General features: G+C 34.7%; 3 protein-coding genes across 3 annotated transcripts; 2 read left to right on the top strand and 1 right to left on the bottom strand.

Moving 5' to 3' along the window:
- Positions 1-1197: 1197 nt before the first annotated feature.
- Positions 1198-4314, bottom strand: LOC132556105 (toll-like receptor 8). The gene is given in 4 exon segments (XM_060220492.1): positions 1198-1361; positions 1364-2590; positions 3082-3618; positions 4188-4314. Coding segments are annotated over 4 exon segments (2055 nt in total).
- Positions 4315-5129: 815 nt separating this feature from the next.
- Positions 5130-14273, top strand: LOC132556101 (retinol dehydrogenase 12-like). Its single transcript, XM_060220488.1, has 7 exons — positions 5130-5249; positions 5917-6057; positions 7727-7918; positions 8641-8799; positions 9063-9182; positions 10626-10830; positions 11122-14273. Exons 1-7 carry the CDS (start codon positions 5171-5173, stop codon positions 11222-11224), a joined length of 999 nt encoding a protein of 332 aa, XP_060076471.1. The 5' UTR covers positions 5130-5170; the 3' UTR covers positions 11225-14273.
- Positions 14274-15158: 885 nt separating this feature from the next.
- Positions 15159-25089, top strand: LOC132556103 (retinol dehydrogenase 12-like). Its single transcript, XM_060220490.1, has 7 exons — positions 15159-15255; positions 17747-17887; positions 20562-20753; positions 21530-21688; positions 22243-22362; positions 22941-23145; positions 23350-25089. Exons 1-7 carry the CDS (start codon positions 15177-15179, stop codon positions 23450-23452), a joined length of 999 nt encoding a protein of 332 aa, XP_060076473.1. The 5' UTR covers positions 15159-15176; the 3' UTR covers positions 23453-25089.
- Positions 25090-26459: the final 1370 nt, after the last annotated feature.

The following is a 26459-nucleotide window of genomic DNA, read 5'->3' as shown; positions in this document are numbered from 1 at the left end:
ATTTACGTAGACATTTTGTACAAAATAAAGATTGTAATTAAGCATCATCTAAATTTACGTAAACATTTTGTACAAAATAATGATTGTAATTTGGCATCATCTAAATTTACGTAGACATTTTGTAGTTAATAAGGTTTTTTCAAATATGTGATATGAAATGAAACATTTTTGTTTCTCACTGATGAATACAGGAGTAAACAAAATCTATTGTTTAGAAGAATAGTTGATCTATACGGTATATCTGAATACAACGTGATAATACAAACATGTAACTGCACGCTCTAATCATTATTTTTGCACGGTTACGTAACACATCGTTTTTGTTGTGTAGGATAATTTGTGTAAAGAGTGTGAATATTAAAACGAGTGTATTTTGAATGTTGTATAAAATGTAACAGTTGTATACTAAATCTGACTTGGCATAGTTAATTTGTTCTGCTAGGTACTCTGTTTGCCGTACAGATATGTAATTACATGTACAGTCCTCCATTGTACGGCATTGACAACATCAGATTAGTGACAAAATAACTGAAGCTGAGGGTTATGGTTGGAAAATGAAAACAATTCAAACGTTCTATCAAGAATAATCACATTGACAAACGTTATTGAATAAATACAGTTTGTAAATATTTTTCTGCAAAATGAGAGATAAGTGCCATTATCAAAAATCAAAATTTCAATAAGGTTGTCAATTGTTGAAATTTATTGTGCAACGCCTTTTCAAAATTTAGCATGCTTTAATATCTTTGAAAGCATATAGTATATATCAAGCGTAAGAATATTGACAATAGGTAAAATCAATATTGTATTATATACTAACTAGATATATAACCTGATGTGAAAAACTGCGACATGTATCTTAAATTAATACATTTAGAAAATTTATTGCTAGAGAACAGAATTTTAAGACTTTAAGAGTTAAAAAAGAAACCAAATTGCAAGAATAAAGATAAATCAAATAAACAAATAAAAAATAAATTAAAAATATAAGATATCTATTAGATAAATAAAAATCAGGTAAATAACTGCAGGTCATAATTTTAACTGGCACAAGTCAAAATCGAACAGATAAAGAAAAAAACTCGAACTTGACTGAAAACATTGAATAAATAACACAAGGACAACACTGAAACCGTGTCCCTACCGACGGTCTCTACTGACATTAGAAATATGATTAAAACCAAAATCAAAATCACTTTACAGTACACACTCGTAAACAGGTGTAAATAAAAGTCGATCATTTCCTTGTTGAATACGTTTATACAATCGTTTCATAAACACATTTTTCTCTGCAGTAAACTTCCCTTGATTTGCAGTGTTTCCATTTGGCCAGAGCAAAGGACGAATTATATCCCAGTTTTCCGCACGAGCTTTGGAAATTCACTCTTTTTAATATCATTTAACAAAATAATCACATTCATGTTTTCCCGACCTTCCCGAAATGAATAAAAACTAGCCAATTTTAACGTAAATGTTGTCCATTCTTTTTCAAGGAAAGCATAGCTGATCACAAAAACAGTTTGATAAGAGCTGTCTATAGCATCCATTATATTATCTGCTATGTCGCGGCCAGGTTGAAAACTTTTTTCGTCGATACAATATTGAATTCCGTTCTCATGTAACCATGGTACAAGTGTTTTTGCAGTCCAGCGAGTATCTTCTTTACAATATGAAATGTACACATCATTCAGATATATTTGCTGTACTAATGGATGCCGGCACTTTACTCGTAATAGTACGCTTCGTCTCCATACCTCTCTAGTCAGAACTCCCAACACAAAGAAAAGCAATGTTAGACAAATTGAAATGACAAGCCAAAATTGAGAGACGCAACTGTCTTTGAATTCATCAACCGATTCTAGGAATTTACCAATTTTCATTTGAGTACCTTCTGATGTCAAGCAGCTTAGTTCATTCTTGTCAGGCACGCACTGCGTAGTTTGTAACCAGGAAATAAAATCCAAATGACTACAACTGCACAATAAAGGATTTCCTGTTAATATGATTTTGAAATTTTCTGATTTGGATTTTAATTCATCAAGAAGAGAATATTCTCGACTTTTGAATATCGATATCAGATTACTGCTTAAATCAATAGTTTCTAAGTGAGTAAAATATTTCAATAGGTGATAGGGGAGGCTATCCAAACGATTCCCTGAAAGAATCAAAGTCTTAAGAGATTTCTTCTGATCTGAAAACACACGAATATCTAAACTATCAAGATCATTTGACGATACATCAATGAAGGAAAGATTATCTAGTCCTTTCAATAATGAAATTCTGTTCGATTTGAATATAGGCTGGAGATTACATTGACGTGCAGTTAATTTTGCTAGATTTCGAATATCAGCGAACATATTCGGATTTGGTTGTGAACAATCGATACCAGACATATCGAACTCCTTCAAATGTGTCATACCTTTTATAGCTCCATGGGAGCATGATGGTTTTCCTCTTGAGTAACTTATATCCAAAACTTGAATATTATTACCTTTAACAATTGTGAAGTTATCGATTGGTCCAGACATGCTACTATGTGACATGTTGAAATAAATTAGATGTTTTGGCAAAAAGACAAACTCTGTTGAGCCTTTAAAAAGACCACGTTTAAAACGAAAAGAATTATCATTTAAGTATGAGCAATAAAAACGAATAATTGACGGGAAAAGTGGCAGAAGATATAAGAATTGTTTTGAATAAAATTTATTCATTGAGACATCTAACACTTCAATGCATGTCCTGGTATGCCAAACAGTTAAAGCCTGTAAACGAATATTTCCGATGCCGTTATCCCTTAGGTATACGTATTTGACACATATAGATCCAAGATATAAAAAATCCTCTTTTACCAGATTTTCACTTCTAAGAAATTGTTGTCGGGATCCATCAATCGTTAAAGAATCCATTCTTCTTCCTCTCAACCCATAAAGACCTTTCAAAATGTAACTGATTGGAACGGAGTAACGGATCGCAAAAAAAAACTTAACGTTGTAAGTTTGATAAAAGGGAAAAGAAAGTTCTCTTCTACTTTTCTTATCCTTCCTAGGATTTTCAAATTTGTTATATTCGATCGTTGAAAACCACTAAATGATGAATTCAGAAATAAAACGCTTCCTCTTCCAAAGAGTTTTAAATTTTGAAGCTGTGTTAAATTCAAAAACCCATTTCCGAAATTAAATCCTTCAAAAATGTCGATGGAAAGATTTTCCAGATTATAAAGAGTTGATATTGTGTATTCAGGATATACTTTCTTCAAATGAAAGTTGTTTTGGTGAATTTTTAATGTGTTTAGTGTTTTTAATGAGTCAAAAACGGTCGGATTAATTGAGAGGTGGTCGAGGTTGTTTCCTGAAAGATCAAGGTATTCTATTCTCCATAGGTTGTCAAATACTCCGGCTGAAATATTCACTATTCCGTTGAACTGAAGATTCAATGTCTGTAATTGAGGTAGATGTAGAAATGAATCCCGGTGTAAGCTTGTAAGACTGTTGTTCTGCAAATTCAACACGGTTGTGTTAATTGGCAAATCACGGGGCACAGCCTGTAGAAGACATCCTGAACACGTGACATGATTGACTGCAGGTATCCCGGTTACATTGCAGCAGTTGGAGACAGCCTCTAGAAAAAAGACACAGAAATATATTTAGTATACAATATAAAACATAACATCATCAATAGAAATCTGACTTTGATGATAAGTTTCTACAAAATAAAAGAAATGCATTTCAGTGGAGCAAAATTCACTGTTGTACTTCTTCTGTAAGCGACATGACAATGAATGAGTTTTCAACATGAAGGTGTTTGCAGAAAAAACTGTATGTGAAATACAGTCGAACTTCGTTATCTTGATTTCGAGGGGCCGTTTGAAAACTTCGAGTTATCCAATAAGTAACTTCGATTGTTTGGTATTCCGACAGGGACAAAATACTTCGAATTATACGTCTTCAAGTTATAGGAGTGCGGTATCGATTTGGTATCCTACTAAAATGAACTTATATTTGTTTCTAACACTACATAACAAATCACAAACGGTATCTAGCTTCAGACATATAAACTTGATGATGTTGCTTGTACTTCGCGTCATGTTTTATTTCACCAAATACGATATCATTTAAAAAAACATCTCTTGAAAAACTAACCTTAAGATGCATGATTTCATATTAAAGTAAACAAGAATCTCCATTTACCTGAATGTTGTGATGTCCATAAAACATAAGAAATTAACAGGAACATGGTATTGTCCATCTTGTCGACCGACTTGTCATTCAGGAAGTAACAATCCGAGCTAGGAAAACCGAATATAATGTTTGTCATCCTACCTTGAGATATGATTTCAAATACTGTATTTTTCCCCAGCTAAGTGGCGATTTTATGTGGTGAATACCTATAGAATTAACATAACCGCTGAAAAGTCACGTGATAGTGATGTTGACATGTGCGACTCGTTCTAAAAACAGGAAAACAATTTTTAAATGAACATACATTAAAAGTTTTTATTATTATTTGATAAAGACTTGGACGTTGTTAATTAAGTGGCTAAAATACAAAGAAAATACCTGTGTGAAAACATGATTTGAATCAAATCACAAAATCGCTAAACTGGAGAATAACATGACCACAACAAACGTTAACAGAGTATTGCTTGAAAAATGGATCGGGAGTGATGTTAAACCAGGAAGTATTGTTGTTAGTTAATGACAGCAGAATATTTTTGTGATGTTTTTTGGTGAAATATAAGCCATGCTTTAACAAAAATAAAACTCAATCATGTTACCAAATTTTGTTACATGACACTCTAAAACAGCTTATGGCCACCACAAAAAGTCGTGATATAAACATCTGCTCTGTTGTTGTATGTACGTGATTCAGCGTTTTTATTCTAACACAAATTATCAAGCAAACTCTCATGAACCCTAAGCTAAAAAATATCAAAATATCAACACAATCAAACCAATTGTATGTGTTTGTGTGTGTGTATTATACTGAAAGTATGTATGCATGTAAGTATGTATGTATAAATAAATTTTATTAACATATAGTGGGATTTGGTATTTTTAGATTTTGAGACGACCCCTCTACAATAAAAAAGAACGTTGAATTCCTCTCATGTAAAACGAGCCGGCCTTGAGTATTGGTAGAGAAGCTAGCCGGATAAAAACTGGTGCGCATCATGGACCATACATTCACAGAATCGGCAGGTCTTTTCCTTACAGACAACAAAGTACTAATTTCTTCAGTTGTTGGAACAGGTAAGCTTGTGTTTCTATTAATGTGAAAATGACCACCGAAGCTGTCCAGAACAATGTACATAATATTGTTCATATTTCACCAGGTGACGTAATAAGACTGCGTCGGCTTTTTAAGATAACTGAGAATTTCAAGACGTCCTATTATATCGAATAATCCAATTTCATTAAATTGTTTTAAGATAAGTTAAAGTTAAGAAGATCATTTACATTAATAATTAACGTCATTAAATCATTTATTTTCATCTCGCTAATTAATCACTTTACAGTTTCGGGACACTGAGAATGGGAACTCGTTATAGGCCTATATATTGACCCTATTTTGACCTAGGTGTTCACTCAATAGCCTTCGGAACCCCTCTGGAGTCTCGATGAATCCAACTTATTCGATGTTGTTGGCAGTATGACAATAGAACGATGTCGTTAATTAAGGGAGAAAGTTCGAACTGGTTCGAAAACTTCTCTCGAACCTTACACCAAAACCTAAAACATTTTATTTTCAATAAATTCGCTCTCGTTTTAAGCCTTGAAGCCGCTGGCTGCTTTTAACGCAAAATGGTATAATAGTTACGAAGGACCATAAAACAGAAACGGGAATTTTCACCAGATCTCTATGATATTGAGTATCTATGATACCGTATTGTACAAATTTTACTCCCTTTGTTCTCAGTTATCGGATTTCTTTTGATGCGGGTTTTCGTGGCCGGTGGTGTGTGCGTCTCCAAGAAACGTCTGGATGGCAAGACTGTCATCATTACCGGATGTAACACTGGCATCGGTCTGGAGACGGCCAAGGAATTGTCTGCTAGAGGTGAGATCTTTATACTAACTCAGCCACACAGGAATTGTCTGCTAGAGGTAAGATCTTTATACATACTCAGCCACACAGGAATTGTCTGCTAGAGGTAAGATCTTTATACATACTCAGCCACACAGGAATTGTCTGCTAGAGGTGAGATCTTTATACATACTCAGCCACACAGGAATTGTCTGCTAGAGGTAAGATCTTTATACATACTCGGCCACACAGGGATTGTCTGCTAGAGGTAAGATCTTTATACATACTCAGCCACACAGGGATTGTCTGCTAGAGGTAAGATCTTTATACATACTCGGCCACACAGGGATTGTCTGCTAGAGGTAAGATCTTTATACATACTCAGCCACACAGGGATTGTCTGCTAGAGGTAAGATCTTTATACATACTCGGCCACACAGGGATTGTCTGCTAGAGGTAAGATCTTTATACATACTCAGCCACACAGGGATTGTCTGCTAGAGGTAAGATCTTTATACATACTCGGCCACACAGGGATTGTCTGCTAGAGTTAAGATCTTTATACATACTCAGCCACACAGGGATTGTCTGATAGAGGTAAGATCTTTATTAGTACTCAGCCACACAGGGATTGTCTGCTAGAGGTAAGATCTTTATACATACACAGCCACACAGGGATTGTCTGCTAGAGGTAAGATCTTTATACATACACAGCCACACAGGGATTGTCTGCTAGAGGTAAAACTTGATACATACTCAGCCACACATGGATTGTCTGCTAGAGGTAAGATCTTTATATATACTCAGCCACACAGGGATTGTCTGCTAGAGGTAAGATCTTTATACATACACAGCCACACAGGGATTGTCTGCTAGAGGTAAGATCTTTATACATACTCGGCCACACAGGGATTGTCTGCTAGAGGTAAGATCTTTATATATACACAGCCACACAGGGATTGTCTGCTAGAGGTAAGATCTTTATATATACACAGCCACACAGGGATTGTCTGATAGAGGTAAGATCTATATACATACACAGCCACACAGGGATTGTTTGCTAGAAGTAAGCTCTTAAAGTAAGCTCCTCATCAATATATCTATTTACAACTAAGGGATAGTCAGCAGCAGGTGAGTTATCTATCACTATATGAAGTGGGAGATTGTTGTAAACTTTGGGTTATATTTATGCAAAAGATGTTTTTCGGTGGAGTTTAGGGAGTGTGGGTTGCATAATAATAATGATAATGATAAACTGAAGGAGAAAGAATGTACATGTATATACCTAACTTTGCAGTCTAACACTTGTAATGGATTCTGTATTATAACCCATCATGGGAAGTACGTCTGGAAGGAAAAGTCTTTACCAGTAAACTGATAACATGCTTGTTATTGTTTTTCAGTGCCAGTGTTAGATTCCCGCGGGAAACGTTAGGTCAACCATGATGTCTAAATACGTGTTACAATATACATTTTTTCTGACTGAAATCGTTCACATATAAAAGTTCTTGCATTTATCGGTTTATATTGTGACAAAAACTTCTTTTGATATTTTACCACAGGCCCATGTAACGGAAATAAAGCATTACATGTTTATATTACAGTATGACAACACACGTTTGTATAATACTGATCACTTATATTCCTAAATACCATACAAATCGGTCGGAAAACTTTAAGTAATATAAATAATTAATTTCAGGCGCCCGGGTGATCATGGCATGTCGTGATATAGGACGGGCCTCTAAAGCAGCAGATATCGTCAAAACGTTCTCAGGAAACAGTGACGTCAGTGTAGAGCGTCTGGACCTCGCCTCTTTAGACTCTGTGAGGAAATTTGCAGGTGTCATCTTAAAGAATGAGGAAAGAATTGATATCCTCATCAACAATGCTGGTAAGTTATCGTCAGCGATAAACTTACGATAAAGTAATGATCATGACGTCAGTATCTGTGTAAATGTCATTATCTGATTGAGTAGTGACTATGACGTCAGTATAATTGTCACGTCATGATTAAAAGATTGATTATAATCGATGTTAACTGTCCAGTGATTAAAATGCTATCTCATATTGGAAGACTAAATGCGAAATTTTCATATCTGCTTTTTCAACGTCAGCGAAAGATATATACACAAATTGAAATGAGAACAAATCGATAATTTCATTAGATATGTGTGTATATAGATATATAGTTCGATTTCTCAGCATTTCTGCTCAGGAATAAATGACTGCAGCTTTGAATGAATCGAATGCAGGTTAAAGATTAGGTAAATGACTTGCATCACCAGTATAGACAACCCAGAAAATTAATTTATTTATTTGTAATTTGATCCTGGTATATGTATCTGTATATATACTACACTAAAATATTGTTAGATCTCAATCAAAATCCAGCTGAGTTTAAGACCTGGAGTATTTGTAAAATGATTTGGTATTTTTGTGTGGTAGCCGAGATCTTTCTGCAATTAATTAACAAACATCTAAGTGAATTTAATCAGTTTTTTTTTTCAAAAGAGTACAAATAGTCCTAGGACAATTGTGTGTGAATTAGTGAAATGTGGAAGAATTGTATAGAGAAGAGAATAAGTTTCGTTTTTGTGTTTGCTTGTTCTGTAGGTGTCATGATGTGTCCAAAATGGAATTCCGAGGATGGATACGAGATGCAATTCGCGACAAACCACCTTGGCCATTTCTTGTTGACAAATCTATTATTAGACCGCATTAAAAACTCTGCTCCCTCAAGAATAATCAACGTTTCTTCAAGTGCACACTATCGTAATTTCATTTTATTACTTCTTGTTTTCTTTGTATTTTTATTTTGAATATTGTCAATATTTTGTATAATTAATTTTTTCAGTATCAGATCTGCTGGAAACGATTTTTTTTTATTAAATTGTCTGTTTCAGAAAACAAAAATTAGAATCAAAGATTGGTTCGTCCCTTACAACACTCGGTTTTTTCTGCTCTTCTTTGTCACATTGTTACATTATCAATATGCTTAAAGTAGAGATTCTTTGTAGAAACTATTTATTTTGTAGAAGGAACAATCGACTTCGATGACATCAATCATGATAAGAACTACTCCTCTTTCTTTGTGTATGCTCAGAGTAAACTGGCCAATGTCCTCTTCACGAAGGAACTCGCCAGACGTCTACAAGGTGACCACTATTTTACACCACACCATATCTACAATTCAGTAATTATTCAAGCCAACCAGCATCTACTTATCGGCACAACGACTGAGAATTTATTTCTGTATCTTCATTATGTTTTTTTTTTTTTCAGACGGAATTACTTAGTTATCCAGATTCATATTATTAGTTTTATTTGTCACCGTGGTATTTAAATATTTTAACGACTTTCTACCGACCTCATTGTAATTCTTTAAAAGCTATTCGGTAGGACGTTAGTCGAAGCACCAGTTACATAAGGATTACTATCGATGAAACATACACTATAAGTAAGTATTATGTAATTAATCTTGTTTAAATAACATCGATGCACCATCCTTGATACACCAAGGGTTACACTCGGTATCTCACTCTGTAACTCTAGAACAGGTCATGGCAAAATTGAAGATACAAGTAATTTGCTTGGTTCCAGGAGAAAAAAAAGACCAATTACAGGCTGATAGGCTCCTTTTGTTTGATGTTCATTAAAGGATCAAACTTGTCTGTTTGTCCTGTCCACAAGGTGTCGCCATTTTTGCCGTGACATGTTCCAGGGGTGCTGAGAGCGAAAGCGATTGTAACCCCTGGGGTATTGAGGATGGTTCCAGGGATGCTGAGAGCGAAAGCGATTGTAACCCCTGGCATATTGAGGATGGTTCCAGGGATGTTGAGAGCGAAAGCGATGGGATGCCGAGAGCGAAAGCGATTGTAACCCCTGGGGTATTGAGGATGGTTCCAGGGGTGCTGAGAGCGAAAGCGATTGTAACCCCTGGGATATTGAGGATGGTTCCAGGGGTGCTGAGAGCGAAAGCGATTGTAACCCCTGGGGTATTGAGGATGGTTCCAGGGATGCTGAGAGCGAAAGCGATTGTAACCCCTGGGGTATTGAGGATGGTTCCAGGGGTGCTGAGAGCGAAAGCGATTGTAACCCCTGGGCTATTGAGGATATTAATGCACGTACAAAGGATACGTACACATTCTTATAATTCCATTAGATAATCACAGATTTTCATAAAACATCCAAAATATAAACAGTATACACATCGTTAGAACGAGATGAATTTATCTGCCGTATTATACCGGAAGCAATAGATGGCGCCACATGGGCGTCATTTGATGATGCCATTATAAGAATGTGCCGTTTCAAAAGCCAATAATTAAATTAATGTTTTGTATTCACAATATATAAAAACATATACGAGATAAGATAAATTATTCTATCGGAAGACTTCTTGTACACACATTGTTGTAGGTAAATCTCACCCATAGACAATGTGCAACGCAAGTGTTTCATGTGCAGAGCAATTCAAACATTGAACTGAAATAGTTTAGGTGTAAAAATACGATAATGAGATTAGATAAGTGATATTATCGTTTAGAATTTTAATGTATACAAAAAATAACATGTTATTTACATACTTCTCTGTGCAGATACTGGAGTAACGACAAATTCGCTTCACCCAGGAGTGATTAACACAGAGTTGTCGAGACACATTCAGGCCTGGATGACGCCCCTATTGTTTAGACTTCTCCAGCCGTTAACAGGTTTCATGAAGACACCATTACAGGGTGCCCAAACCACTCTTCACTGCGCTCTGGATGAACGACTGGACAATGTTTCCGGCAATTACTTCAGGTAATTAGGAATAAAACTGTAACGACTTCTGGCAAAACAGATATCTAAGGAATGAGAATAAAGAAAAACTGAAAACTGACTTTAGCGAATACATTGAAATCTCAGTATCTGACAAGGAGTTGATAAAATCAAACCAGTCTCAATAAAAGTTTAAAACTTTAGATCTCTCCATACTTTTACAAATAAAACTGAAATACTTAATACAAGAGAATTGTTTATCCGTATTCAAAGTGTAATTTAGCTTGGTGAAGATTTGGTTTAATTATCTATTTAATTGATTTTTTTCGTCAGTGACTGTACAGAAAAGAAGCCCTCAAAAGCAGCATTGAACATGGAGGCCGCAAAACGACTGTGGCAGGTCTCCGAGGAAATGGTGGCTAAAGCTCGGAAATAGTTCAATCAAACAAATTCTTATAGTTATACTGTTTACTGTCATGATGACTAATGACATTTTCTGTAAAGACACTTTAAATTAACACAACTTTGGATAACAGCCATTTTCATGTTAACCTCGTATTATGTAATATGTCTGTATCTACGTGGTGAGTGAGTAACCACCAACCTGTAATGTCAAACCCGGGGTCTCGGTACATCGACTGTAGAAATGAATTCCCTTTTACTCTTGTGTTTTACTGAATTCTGACGCTATCAGTCCATGACTAGTCCCTTTTACTCTTGTGTTTTACTGAATTCTGACGCTATCAGTCCATGACTAGTCCCTTTTACTCTTGTGTTTTACTGAATTCTGACGCTATCGGTCCATGACTGGAACTACTAAGTAAGAAAGGAGTTCGTGCTGGAAACTTTACATAAGAACTTCAATGGCTTAAGAAAATAATGTTGATAGTAATCCTTCAAACAATTTAAATGCTTAAATATCATATTATTTTTATTATTATTATTATATTAAAGTAAGAATTTGGTTATTTAGAAATCATACGGTATTCGGTGTTCCGCCGCATTATTAAATCTTTCATTCTTTATTTACACGGCGTCTAGGTTTTTTTCAGATAAGAAAAGGGAAGAAAGTGAGTAGAATGGATAAAGCTATCAGTGATAGTAGACAGTGAGTGGATGGGAATGTTATAGAGATGGAGTCGACTTCTCCGGTGTTCCTATAACCTAAAACGACATTTAAGGAGTCGACTCCGTGGCCAAACATCGTCTGACCTCTGACCGCAGACTTCGTTACGATTAGGAACTATCCAAAACGTCTTATGACTGTGGTTCTATGGTTTCTACGTATTGAAATATTAGCTGATTAATACGCCACCTTCCTCTGTAGCAGAATCTGGGGACATATCGAGGTGGTCTTTTGTCATTTCTTACATAATCTTTCTGTCATTTCATCGATAGTGTTTTTCTATATCATTGCGTTTGTCTCGATCTTGTCTCCCTAAATGAATCTCGGTCCCCCGAAATCCTATAGGCTACCTTCTCCCTGTGACCTTTATTGTTACCAGAAGGTCAAATAATTGAACAAAGTAAGAGAAAAAAAATGTTGGATATCTAGATAAGATCAAAAACTGAAATTTGATTTCGGAGTAGAATAATCTCATTTATGATCAAAAGGTTTTGATTGTTAGATACGGTTTGATGAAATTATACAGAAAATAGCTTCTAAAATCTAACGAGATATCTCGTATACATAACTTTACATAATGTCTTTATACAACCTTATTTTCTTTTCTTTGTTTTATGTAGAATACAATAAATCTTTTGTATTGTACATGGGTACATGTACACGGAGGGGATCAGTGCCTTTAGTAGAAAAACTTTTGTATAAATATGTTTTTAGTGAATGAAACGTAAACATTATTGTTTTATAAATATTGTGTATTTTTAGTTTGTATAATCCTGGCGTGACAATCCACACGAAATGAAATACTCTATTCACTTTATGTTTTGGATTTACATGTATTTTACACTGTTTTATACATTTTCTATACAATGTATTATAATTGTGTAATGATTGAATATATTTGTGTGAAAGGTGTGCCACTTGGGACATGAACAATGTTATTTTCTACATTTGTTATCTCGAGCGCTCGAGATAGTAAGAACAGTGCTTGAGATAAGAAGTCGAGTACTCGATGTAATAAGACGAACATTCGATATAATGAGTCGAGCGCTCGAGATTAAAAAAAAGTAGAACATAATGGACAAAATGCTTCATCTTCTGTCAGGATAAAAGGATTCTTACCAAATTTGGTCTGGAGCATTATTTGGTGAAAGTATTCAATTTTGTGTAAAACAAGAACTAGTTCCCATGTGGGAAGAGATGTTTTCCAATGGGGAAAATATGGGTAAACCTGTAAAATCCATCTCCTTTAATTAGGCTAAAGAAATTGTGATCAAACAACGTAAGAAATACAGGTATTTTGTTGTTTTTTTATATCAAAGGAATGAATAATATCCCACGACTCCTCGCACAATAACATAGGTTACCATGTGTATACGGTGTTTATAACATTTTCAAATTGATGTTTGTTATTTATAGTAACAAATACAGACTATGTCTAAATTCTTAAGAAAATATCTTTGTCGTCTTTCTGATTTGACTGAGAAATTGTGAACTGTAATGTATATGTTATTCAGATGACTTATATAACCAAATTGCAGAAACACAAGTGTAAAGTATAGATTAAATGTAAAGGCCGACAACAATCACAAACTGTAATATATCACTGCCAGAATTTGATTTTGATTATAAAAACCAGGAAGTCAAACCATAAAACCTGAAATCTCTTCTAATCTGCTGCCTGCTGCGTGCATTCAACAACCGAAGTATGCCTACAGTAATCAATATAGTGGTGCCCCCCCCCCCCCCCCCTTGTATTTTTCTGACGTTCCTATTCGACCTGTCGTCGATGAACCAAATGAATATATACTACGAAACCTCAATATTAAGACGACCACCATGGAGGAGACCGAACAAAACCTGTCTTGATGGCGGGTGGCAGGGTGGTCTGACTTCCTTTATGGTACTTTTTCAGTCATTAAATGAGTATATAGGTTTTGTAACATAAAACAGGAAGTTTATATAGTCAGTTTGGTACCTACATGTAATTAACTATTCTGATACTTGTCAGATGTACACGGTAACAAACACATCAGGTCCTTCAGGGAGTTCTGTGATTGGTCACTGTGATGGTCTGATAGGTGAAGTGAACTTCATTTCAAAACTGGCTTATAGGAGTTTTAAAACTTGATTATGAAAGGCGGTCTTATATATAACAGCGGTGGTCTTATTAAGGAAATTATGTTTATAACAAAGTAAACAAGACTAAGACATGTATACAGGATTTTTAAAAACTGAAATAACGTAATCGTCCACTTTTTTCTATCACCCCATAATGTGAAACACAATCGCGACGTCATTTTGTAACGTCACGCTTGGTTGGCAAAAAATGCTGCAAACTGTGATTAAATTATCAGGTTTATGTACATTGTTTTCCTTTTTCTTTACGCTATGGCTCAAAACCTTTTATAGAGTAGTCTAGTGATGGGTTGAGATGGTCTTTTCGGACTATGTATAGAAATACGATAATTTTATCACATAACTACATATATAAATGTAAGTGTGATAACAGCAATTACAGGTAAATACGTACAATATGTTAAAGCGAGACTGTGATTGGCTTTCCAAAGTTATAACATTGTTTACATTGTGACATTGTGCATGTAACTTCATGACGTCATATAAAATGTACATTGTGACGTCATCTAAGAAATCGATATAAATTGAGACTATTGTCTATTTAGATTTAGTGTCTATCAAACAAAAGACTTTTTCACAGATTTTTCCAAAATTATCAAAATCAAATGATGAACAGAATCTTCCACGTGTTTCAATTGCGTTTAAGATTAAAAAAAAACTCGGAACAAATTATCCATTTTGCCTCGTCTTCATAAAATAGAAATTCTCGGGCTTGTTTGAATAAATCTTTTATGAAATGGAAACTAAGGTCTTCTACGTGTGTCTATATCTATATACATAGCTATGTATAGGACCATGTGACAAGTATGATAGAACTACATCTTGTAGGGTCATAATTTCGACCGGTTACCTGTTATAGGAAATCAAATTTTGACCAGTAGATGTTGATCCGGTCGTAAACAGTTTTAGTTTCTTTTTATACTCAAAGGGAAAATTATCAGTACAGTCAAAGGATATGATATCACTCACAACCTAGATCGTAAAATTACAATTTATTGCACGATTCATGCATTCCACGATAATTTGGATTTTGAGACGACCCCTTTAGATTGACAGGAAGTCGACGTTGTTATGTATAAAACGAGTCGGAAATTGTAGACAGAGTCGCCGGATTGAACGATCTTAGATGGACTCGCCAGCTATAGAAGCGGCAATGGCTTTTATTGCTAAAAACAAAGTGATAATTTCTTCAGTAGTCGGGTCAGGTAAGTGAAGTGAGTGTTTCTTTCAAACAGTCACGATTTGATCACACTTAACTCACAACAGCCTAATTAGTACACGTGTACATGGATTCGGACGCCTGTCAGCTAAGAAGGTCTACCTGTCCAAGTGTTTTTGTCTCATCGCACATTTTCAACATAATCTTTGATTATGTTTTTATCTCTCTGTGAATGATCATAATATGTGATGATTCTGCAAAACTACTGTGCAACGAAACTCATACCATTTAGCCGAAATAGGGATCACCTTGACATAAACTTACCTTTTTAAGTAATTTATTATAACATTCGGAACTTCTTTAGAGTTTACAACGACTTGGACAATATCTTATAAGTTACAGAGATACTTCAGTATCGTCAACCTCTAATCACCCAAACTTTGGTTATAGCTCTGTAAAATCAAGCGTGACAGAATGTTTTAAACGTCGTTAAAGAAACAGACACTTTATAATCAATTTTATAGTTGTCAGCGCTGTACTTTGCTGTAATTTTTACATATTTTGTTTTTATTTTTGAGTGCAATTGAAATTGAGGCCAAAAGTACCTGTGATTGGAAGATGTTCTGTGTTATGTTTAACCATTTGTTTCCTTTAATGCGTTCAAAAGTTGATTTTGAAAGTTTTAAATACAGTTCAATATAATGCAATGTCATGGTGATTGTATCATTTTCCGCAGTTTAAGGATGTTAGGATAGGATGGGTTGACCTAACGACGTGACTTGGTGACGTCTTGTTAGAAACAATTATATCTACATTTATGACTACCTTTATAAACATATAATTTTTCTAACACACACAATAAAATATCATATCATTTTCCACTCCCAAAAACAATGTGAAAATATTTATGAAGGTTTTAAAAGCAAATCTATGCATAAATAAAACTATGTCAATATGCATGATGAAATTTCACTTGGAATTGCATAAATGAATGGGTGGGGTGAAAATATGGGATGCAAATGGAATGATTTTAACAGAAATTATAATCCTACTTGAATTAGGACTATGTACTAGACTTAATGACTTGGATGCTGTAAATCAAAACATCTTTTTGAAGATCTCATTGGCCATGACGGAAAAGGAATACATCTATTTATCATGTGTTTATTTATTGATTTTATGAAGTAATAAAGTTTTATAACCACCAAAGCTGTGCACAAACCCGAGACAAAACGACAAAAAACTATATGAAATGAATTCTGGGTGCAATACAGAGGTTCCTTATGCACTGACGCGGTATGAGATCATCATCATGCAGATATGGTGATCAGTTGGTAAAGATTATTTGCTTGTTAAGATAAAGGTCAGACAAATATTTTGGTTGACAGACCCATGACATGGTAAATTCTATAAAATCAATGGTTTATTAGGAAGCCTATACTGTATAGAGCTATAGATAAACTACATATATTTTTTCTAAAATGTCGATTTCATGAAAATGAATCTGTGGTGCTGTTATGTATTAATATTGTTTGGCAGTTCAACTTCTGAAAATAAAGTAAATATACTATATGTTATTCAGATAGGCCTAATTAAAATAGAGCTGATGATTAAAATCAATCTGAATCAATCTGGAACCCTGCTACATGTACAAAGGACAAAAATACATAGTTACAGCAGAGACATATACGTCTCTGGTTACAGAAAAGTTTACTCAAGGCTAACAAAACCTGTAAATGTAATCCTACTTCATTGTTCTGTAATAATTACCACACTTTAATTCAGCTCAAGGTAAACATGTTGGCTGCATTGATTTTTTCAGAGTAAATATGGTTTCCATGTGACAGGACTAACCCATACAGCGGTCCTAGCTCTGTGTCTAGGTACTTGAAATTTTGGAAGAAATTTCACAATTTTGCATGGCATAGAAAAAAAATACATTCATGAAACAGCAATTCAATAAATAGTCTTACAAGATATAGCATTCCCTGAGTGGACTTTTTCCCTGTGTGAACTTTTTCCCTGAAACTTGTATCGAAACTGGTTGACGTTTTCACCTTACATATATACAATTGCTGAACTCGAGACAAACACAATTAAGCTACTTTTGAACCCAAGAATCTGGGTCACACCTTGGCATTCAACTGCTCAAGAATTACCTTATTGTTAAAATTGTTAAATTATTGAGATTTCTGCCATTTGTGTAAAATTGTGGATCCCAAGCAGCTGAAGTTGCTAAATGCTTATGATATAAGCATTCTTGGCCATTTTACTTTGGGAAAATGAAGTTCACTTTCACTTAGGGTTTTGGATTTGGAAGCAGAATATATATATATAATTTAAAAAGATAAAAACTTTGTGTATCGTATATTTGATTTTCTCTCTCTCGATATATATATATGTTAATGAAAAATGTAGGAAAAGGCCCCATGAGCCTTTTGTATACTCACTGAGAAAACTTTGATGAAAATCTATTTAGTGCCTTATATTGAACAATCCTAATGAAATATTTATTTATTTGTTATCATCGTTCTCAGTTCTCGGCTTTGTTATTCTGAGACGTCACTTGGCTGGTGGTGTATGCGTCTCCAAGAAACGTCTGGATGGAAAGACTGTCATCATTACCGGATGTAACACTGGTATCGGTCTGGAGACGGCCAAGGAATTGTCTGCTAGAGGTAAGATCTTTATACTAACTCAGCCACACAGGGATTGTCTGCTAGAGGTAAGATCTTTATACATACTCAGCCACACAGGAATTGTCTGCTAGAGGTAAGATCTTTATACTAACTCAGCCACACAGGGATTGTCTGCTAGAGGTAAGATCTTTATACATACTCAGCCACACAGGGATTGTCTGCTAGAGGTAAGATCTTTATACTAACTCAGCCACACAGGGATTGTCTGCTAGAGGTAAGATCTTTATACTAACTCAGCCACACAGGGATTGTCTGCTAGAGGTAAGATCTTTATACATACTCAGCCACACAGGGATTGTCTGCTAGAGGTGAGATCTTTATACATACACAGCCACACAGGGATTGTCTGCTAGAGGTGAGATCTTAATACATACTCAGCCACAGAGGGATTGTCTGCTAGAGGTAAGATCTTTATACTAACTCAGCCACACAGGGATTGTCTGCTAGAGGTAAGATCTTTATACATACTCAGCCACACAGGGATTGTCTGCTAGAGGTGAGATCTTTATACATACACAGCCACACAGGGATTGTCTGCTAGAGGTGAGATCTTAATACATACTCAGCCACAGAGGGATTGTGTGCTAGAGGTAAGATCTTTATACATACACAACCACACAGGGATTGTCTGCTAGAGGTGAGATCTTTATACATACTCAGCCACACAGGGATTGTCTGCTAGAGGTGAGATCTTTATACATACACAGCCACACAGGGATTGTCTGCTAGAGGTGAGATCTTTATACATACTCAGCCACACAGGGATTGTCTGCTAGAGGTGAGATCTTTATACATACACAGCCACACAGGGATTGTCTGCTAGAGGTGAGATCTTAATACATACTCAGCCACAGAGGGATTGTGTGCTAGAGGTAAGATCTTTATACATACACAGTCACACTGGAATTGACTGCTAGAAGTAAGCTTTTTAACAATATTCAACCAACCAACGACTGCTAGAGGTAAGATCTTTATACCTACACAGACACACAGGGATTTTCTGCTAGAGGTAAGATCTTTATACATACACAGTCACACAGGGATTGTCTGCTAGAGGTAAGCTCTTTATACATACTCAGCCACACAGGAATGGACTGCTAGAGGTAAGCTCTTTAACAATATTCAACCAAGGAATTGACTGCTAGAGGTAAGATCGTTATACATACACAGTCACACAGGAATTGACTGCTAGAGGTAAGCTCTTTAACAATATTCAACCAAGGAATTGACTGCTAGAGGTAAGATCTTTATACATACACAGTCACACAGGAATTGACTGCTAGAGGTAAGCTTTTTAACAATATTCAACCAAGGAATTGACTGCTAGAGGTAAGATCTTTATACATACACAGACACACAGGGATTGTCTGCTAGAGTTCAGATCTTTATACATACACAGACACACAGGGATTGTCTGCTAGAAGTAAGATCTTAATACATACTCAGCCACAGAGGGATTGTGTGCTAGAGGTAAGATCTTTATACATACTCAGCCATACAGGGATTGTCTGCTAGAGGTAAGATCTTTATACATACACAGACACACAGGGATTGTCTGCTAGAGGTAAGATCTTTATACATACACAGTCACACAGCGATTGTCTGCTAGAATTAAGCTCTTTATACATACACAGTCACACAGGAATTGACTGCTAGAGGAAAGCTTTTTAACAATATTCAACCAAGGAATTGACTGCTAGAGGTAAGATCTTTATACATACTCAGCCACACAGGAATTGACTGCTAGAGATAAGCTATTTATACATACACAGACACACAGGGATTGTCTGCTAGAGGTGAGATCTTTATACATATACAGTCACACAGGGATTGTCTGCTAGAGGTAAGCTCTTTATACATACACAGACACACAGGGATTGTCTGCTAGAGTTAAGATCTTTATACCTACACAGTCACACAGGGATTGTCTGCTAGAGGTAAGATCTTTATACATACTCTGCCACACAGGGATTGTCTGATAGAGGTAAGATCTATATACGTATTCAGCCACACAGGGATTGTCTGCTAGAGGTAAGATCTTTATACATACACAGACACACAGGGATTGTCTGCTAGAGGTAAGATCTTTATACATACACAAACACACAGGGATTGTCTGCTAGAGGTAAGATCTTTATACATACTCAGCCACACAGGGATTGTCTGCTAGAGGTAAGATCTTTATACATACACAAACACACAGGGATTGTCTGCTAGAGGTAAGATCTTTATACATACTCAGCCACACAGGGATTGTCTGCTAGAGGTAAGATCTTTATACATACTCAGACACACAGGGATTGTCTGCTAGAGGTAAGATCTTTATACATACTCTGCCACACAGGGATTGTCTGCTAGAGGTAAGATCTTTATACATACACAGACACACAGGGATTGTCTGCTAGAGGTAAGATCTTTATACATACTCAGCCACACAGGGATTGTCTGCTAGAGGTAAGATTTTTATACCTACATAGTCACACAGGGATTGTCTGATAGAGGTAAGATTTTCATTAATATTTAACTCAGGGACTGCCTCAGAGGGCTAAGAATTGTCTGCAAAATATCAACTTTCTCCCCTTTCCTTCAAAATTTTATCAGATATCATATATAGATTTGAACAGAGTGGCTGATATAAGGATTTATTTTTCAGGTGCCCGGGTGATCATGGCATGTCGTGATCTGGACAGGGCCACAAAAGCATGTGACATTGTTAAAAAGTTTTCAGGAAACACTGACATCAGTGTACAGCGCCTTGACCTTGCCTCTCTTGACTCTGTAAGGAAATTTGCAGAAAGAATGAACGAGAAGGAAGAGAGAATTGATATCCTTATCAACAATGCAGGTATGTGACATGGACAGTAAAGACAATGGTTTGCTTGTTAGGGGCACTGATGGCTTTCAAGGTCAAAAAGGTCATCAGTCTTAAGTCTGTCAGGAATTTCTGAGTCACCAAATTGTCCAAAAGACGTCATATCTAAAACGTAACCTGTTGCCAATTGAGCAGCTGTCGAATGTGTTTCAATAATAATTAGTTATGATGTTGACCAATTGTCACAGTCAGAGGGATCAAATATGTCAATCATCTGAATGACCAAAGAGGCTCTAAAGTCCAGGAGTTTCTTTAATGAAAGACTATTGTGTTCAGCTGAATGACATTAACAAATTTGAAGGTCAGAGGGTTAAAATGTGTTCAAATATTTCAAGAACATTTTCTGAATGACTTAAGTGTACAGAGCAATGACTTCTGTAGTCCCCATGTAACATGACTTATTAACAAGCGCAGTGAAATTTTACTTGTTGTTTTGTTTGTGTTATTTGGTAGGGAAATCCGACTAGTTTTGAACTATAAAAATATCGTAATTTCTGTTTAATCTGGGTACATTTTGCATGCTTTTATTTGGCAATTTTGTTAATTGGTTAAAATTCTGACATGGTTACCATGTTCATTATCAGTTGTTTATTATTGTTTTCCTTTAAATTTTTTTTTTGCAGAAATGACTTCATATCATGAACATGTAAATACAAAGACATCTTATTTCCCGTACAAATCTTTGAAATACTTTTCAATAAAAAACCTTTTTTTCAATGTTTACCATCTTTTGTGTACTTTTTCCCTAGGTGTGATGATGTGTCCGAAATGGAATTCCGAGGATGGGTACGAGATGCAGTTTGCAGTGAACCACCTCGGACATTTCTTGTTGACAAATCTATTATTAGACCGAATTAAGAAATCTTCTCCTTCAAGAATCGTCAATGTATCATCAACAGCACACTACAGTAATTTGAATTTAATTTAGTTTTTATTATTCTTGATGTATGTTTTTTAATTTTGAAATTTCAACCTCAAAGTCAATTTTGTTGTTTAAAAATAGAAAAGTTAAACTTTCAAATAAAAATCTAGTTTTAATAGATATTAGAGACTCAAATAAGGACCAAGCACAGACCTGCTTGTGATTGTTAACCAACTTTCATTCACAACTACTAATGTTTGTGATTCAGCATCACAAGTTGACCACTATTACTTTTTGTAAAACAGACTATGAAACTTAACTACACTCTTAGTTCATTTTCCACATCTTAATATTCGCTGTGATTGAGGTTCACAAATTTGTCTTGGTCTTTATTCATTTCGTGACAGTAAATCACACACAAGAACCTTGGTTTATAGTGATACTGATGTCTCAAGGGCTTGAAACTCACTCAATCTTTAAAAGCACCTTGTTCTATTTTTGACACTGGAGACAATTTTCATTGTTTTTATATCTTATTCTTGATTTTGAACTGTTTATATCAATTACGTTTTGTTAAAATATTCATTTTTTTGTTTTCAGGAGGGAAGATTAACTTTGATGATATCAACAGTGAAAAAGACTACTCTCCAATGGCTGCATATGCTCAGAGTAAACTAGCAAATGTACTTTTCACAAAGGAACTCAGTGAACGCCTACAAGGTGAAATAATCTAACACCTAACTGGAATAATGTGCATAAATCATACAAAAAACACTCAAAGAAAACCAGTTTCATACCAACCAACATCCAGAAAGGGATCACCCAAAAAACTGAATTTTAGATGCTTGAAAAAAGGGCAATAACTCTTCCAACAATTGTTGAAAATAAATGTTATTCAGGAGAACACAATTTCACGCCATAGTAATTAAACCTGCTACTGAGTATGATGGAAATCATTTGAAAACTGAGACAAAAGATCTCAGGAAAAATATTGATTATGATAAAAACAAGGGACAGAAACTCTTCCAAGAACAGTTGAATAAAAAATGTCACAATGAAAAACATAGAATTATGTTATAAATTATTGATAAACTGTGATCTTCACTATGATACAATAAAGAAAAAGTTAAGACTTGAATTTCAAATACTAAGTGAGATAAGGTAGATTAAAAAATGAAATTGGTATCAACAGAAATTTATAAAATATGATTGGAGAGAGATGAGAATAATGTTTTAAGGGAATGAGGCATAAAATTGGACAAGGAAATAAAACATCAAAATTACTCTTGAACCCACAGGTACAGGTGTGACAACAAACACTCTCCATCCTGGGGTGATCAACACAGAGCTGGTCAGACACATTGAGAACAGGATTTCACCTATGTTGTTCTTGCTTTTCCGCCCATTGTCAATCTTTCTGAAGACTCCAGTACAAGGCGCCCAGACAACTCTACACTGTGCTCTAGATGAACGACTAGACGATATCTCAGGAAAATATTTTAGGTATATATATATATCAGCTATGTAACAGATGGCCAGTATGTCATTTGAAAATGATGATTTAAGGTTCATAGGCTTTAGCTGAGATATTGTGATCAGATTAAAGAAATATTTCTAAATTTTTAAATGTACTTACGGAGAATTTGATTTTTGCTATGTATATATGTTATGATACATTACGAGTTTGTTTTTTTTTTCTTTAACAAGTGACTGTGAAGAGAAGCAACCTTCACAGGAAGCATTGAATATGGAGGACGCAAAACGACTGTGGCAGGTGTCGGAGGAAATGGTGGCCAATGCAGGCAAATAGGATAAATGAAGAATTAGGGCTATATTGTGATATTTTGCTTTGCCACAATCACTGATAGCACATTCTTTCAGGGCAACATAAAGTTTGTAAGGAAAAAATGTTCATGGTTTAGAGTACTGTAAATTCATAAGTTTTCGTGGAGGATTAGTTGATTGAATTTGTGGTAACACTAAATTTAAATTCATTTGTCCACAAAATAATAAAAAGATGAAAGTTGACATAGATTTTAGTATGAGTGGATTTCAAGTGCAAGATTTTACTACAAAATCAGGTAAAGTTTTGGAAAACTACAAAATTTGAGCCACACGAACATGTATGATTTAACAGTATAAAATATCACAGTCAGTGGTAAATGTTTGCTGTTTGTGATGTTTTCTCATCTTTCTAATGTTTGTTACAAGTTACAAATTAATATATATTTAAACACATAAAATCTACAAAGACATTACGTATCACTGGGAAAGAGGCTTTCATTTGTAACAGGGGGGTCACAATTACTCGGTTGATACAGCATTGACCTTTGCAACCCGGTCAAAGTGTGTGGTCAAATGCTCCCTACCCAGGGCGGTTCCTGTTTCTCCGGAATCTGAGATATGAACCGGTCTGTTATCATTATGACCTTGAACAAGATACTCTATCCCAATTGTTCGGGATTACATGCGACTGACCTCCAGTATGTTGTTCAGCAAGGCAGTTACAAGCTACTACTTGGAGATTCTGCCTCGATTTGGCCCCAGCTGTCATAAATATTTTGAGATACAAATTTATGGTCATATTTCACAGAAGAATAGATTTATTATTTTGCCATTCTGAAGTTTGATAAAGAGTCATACCTAGTGTTTATCTGTGTCTTAGATCAATTCTTTTCGCTGTTACCTTTTTTATTTATTGGTGTCCACTTACAATATTGCTGTTGTTCTTGTTTCGTTGAATCAGATATCATGCCCCTGTCTGTTCATATATGATATCCTTGATATTCAGCGAATGAAATACCAGCAGTAACATTATCTCAGAGAAGTTTTTTCATCATCACAATTTTGATTGGTATATTTATACATAGTACTGCTTAACAATGAGTATTCGTTCATGTCGGTCAAGCTGATTTGTGTTTGTACTTTTTCGATTAGAGTCACAGAAGATGCCACTTTTACAAGGTCACACTCTCTGCTCCTTTTACATGAGGTACCAAAAACACTTGATTTTAAACAGTACACAATATGTAGCTGACCTTTAGTAACTTCCTGCATGAAGTAAAGCTTATGAAGTGGCTGAAGTGTCCATGATATCAGACCTGTTATTTTATACAATCTGTCAACATTGTCAACAATAGGTCCATACCCTTCAGTATGAATTGTAGGTAGATTGCTCTTAAAAATTCTATATGGTACTCCACAATGGTTTTATATCAATTCTATATGGCAAATTGGTTTTATATAAATTTCATATGGTACTCCACAGTGGTTTTATATAAATTCTATATGGTACTCCACATTGGTTTTATATAAATTCTATATGGTACCCCACAGTGGTATTATATAAATTCTATATGGTACTCCACAATGGTTTTATATAAATTCTATATGGTACTCCACAGTGGTTTTATATAAATTCTATATGGTACTCCACAGTGGTTTTATATAAATAATCCACATTGGTTTTATATAAATTCTATGTCGTACTTTACATTGTTTTTATATAAATTCTATATGGTACTCCACATTGGTTTTATATAATTTCTATCTTGTACTCCACAGTGGTTTTATATAAATTCTATATGGTACTCCACAGTGGTTTTATATAAATTCTATATGGTACTCCACAGTGGTTTTATATAAATTCTATATGGTACTCCACAGTGGTTTAAATATACTCCACATTGGTTTTATATAAATTCTATGTCGTACTTTACATTGTTTTTATATAAATTCTATATGGTACTACACATTGGTTTTATATAAATTCAATCTTGTACTCCACAATGGTTTTATATAAATTCTATATGGTACTCCACATTGGTTTTATATAAATTCAATCTTGTACTCCACATTGGTTTTATATAAATTCAATCTTGTACTCCACAGTGGTTTTATATAAATCTTTCCCCACATTTTTATTACATTAAATATGAAATTTTAATCAATAAATAAGTTTATTTTGGTTTAAATTTGATTTTTGTCATGACAATGCTTTGTCATTACTGTATATTATTTGATATTATACTTTGTAATTTTACTTAAAATACTGATATGCATTTGGGTAAATTATGGTATACATGTTTTTCTATGAGTTTGATTTATCTAGTATAAATCATGTAATCTCTCTGCAGATATACTGAATTCTCTGTTGTACAGAATATAGAGGAAATTTAAAAGTTTCCCGTTTAATTTATATACTGTTTATTTGATATGAAAAAATATCTGTTACTGATTTTTTTCATGAGAGCGAAGCATAAGTGAAAAATGTAGGTCTAGATATTGAATTCTTATGACAGAATATTTAATGGGAAACTTTTCATTTTCATTTTATTTTATTTTTTTTTAATTTTCAACACAAAAAAAACTTTAAGGAAAAAGCTGAACCAAAGATAAAATGAACTGGTACTTAAAACCTGAGTGAAATATGAGCACATTATTTGGCATGTAGATAGTTTGATGTTACCCTTTACAACAAATTTCAATGCCATTTTCAATTGGCCTTTTTACATGGTATTTAATTGTTGTATACTTGTTGTCATTAAGAAAGGATCACTCACTGAAGTATGAAACTATTTAACACCTGATGTTATTTAATTTTTACTGCTTTTTGATCTGAGTAGAAATTGTGCATAATCTAACATACTGATGTTTACCTACTGTAACAGGGGATAGTGATGTTTACCTACTGTAGCAGGGGGTAGTGATGTTTACCTACTGCAGCAGGGGAAATTGATGAAAAGTGTATTTGTAGTTACTATTTTCTGTTTAACCTACACTAATTACGTATATATTTTCGCGATGGCTGCTGGTTT

The sequence above is a fragment of the Ylistrum balloti genome, unplaced genomic scaffold (genome assembly GCF_031769215.1).
Source record: "Ylistrum balloti isolate Yb309-2 unplaced genomic scaffold, AGI_CSIRO_Ybal_v1 Utg370546, whole genome shotgun sequence".
Taxonomy (NCBI): domain Eukaryota; kingdom Metazoa; phylum Mollusca; class Bivalvia; order Pectinida; family Pectinidae; genus Ylistrum; species Ylistrum balloti.
Note: the sequence above shows the minus strand (reverse complement) of the source record. Positions and strands in the feature narration are given on the sequence as shown.

What these genes read in the sequence shown, in the direction of transcription:
- LOC132556103 (XM_060220490.1), top strand. Translation starts at nt 15,177, where the DNA reads ATGGACTCGCCAGCTATAGAAGCGGCAATGGCTTTTATTGCTAAAAAC. An exon ending in ATCATCAACAGCACACTACA is followed by an intron (nt 21,689 to 22,242) that starts GTAATTTGAATT and finishes TTTTGTTTTCAG; the next exon opens with GAGGGAAGATTAACTTTGAT. An exon ending in ATCTCAGGAAAATATTTTAG is followed by an intron (nt 23,146 to 23,349) that starts GTATATATATAT and finishes TTCTTTAACAAG; the next exon opens with TGACTGTGAAGAGAAGCAAC.
- LOC132556101 (XM_060220488.1), top strand. Translation starts at nt 5,171, where the DNA reads ATGGACCATACATTCACAGAATCGGCAGGTCTTTTCCTTACAGACAAC. An exon ending in TTCTTCAAGTGCACACTATC is followed by an intron (nt 8,800 to 9,062) that starts GTAATTTCATTT and finishes TTTATTTTGTAG; the next exon opens with AAGGAACAATCGACTTCGAT. An exon ending in ACTCGCCAGACGTCTACAAG is followed by an intron (nt 9,183 to 10,625) that starts GTGACCACTATT and finishes TTCTCTGTGCAG; the next exon opens with ATACTGGAGTAACGACAAAT.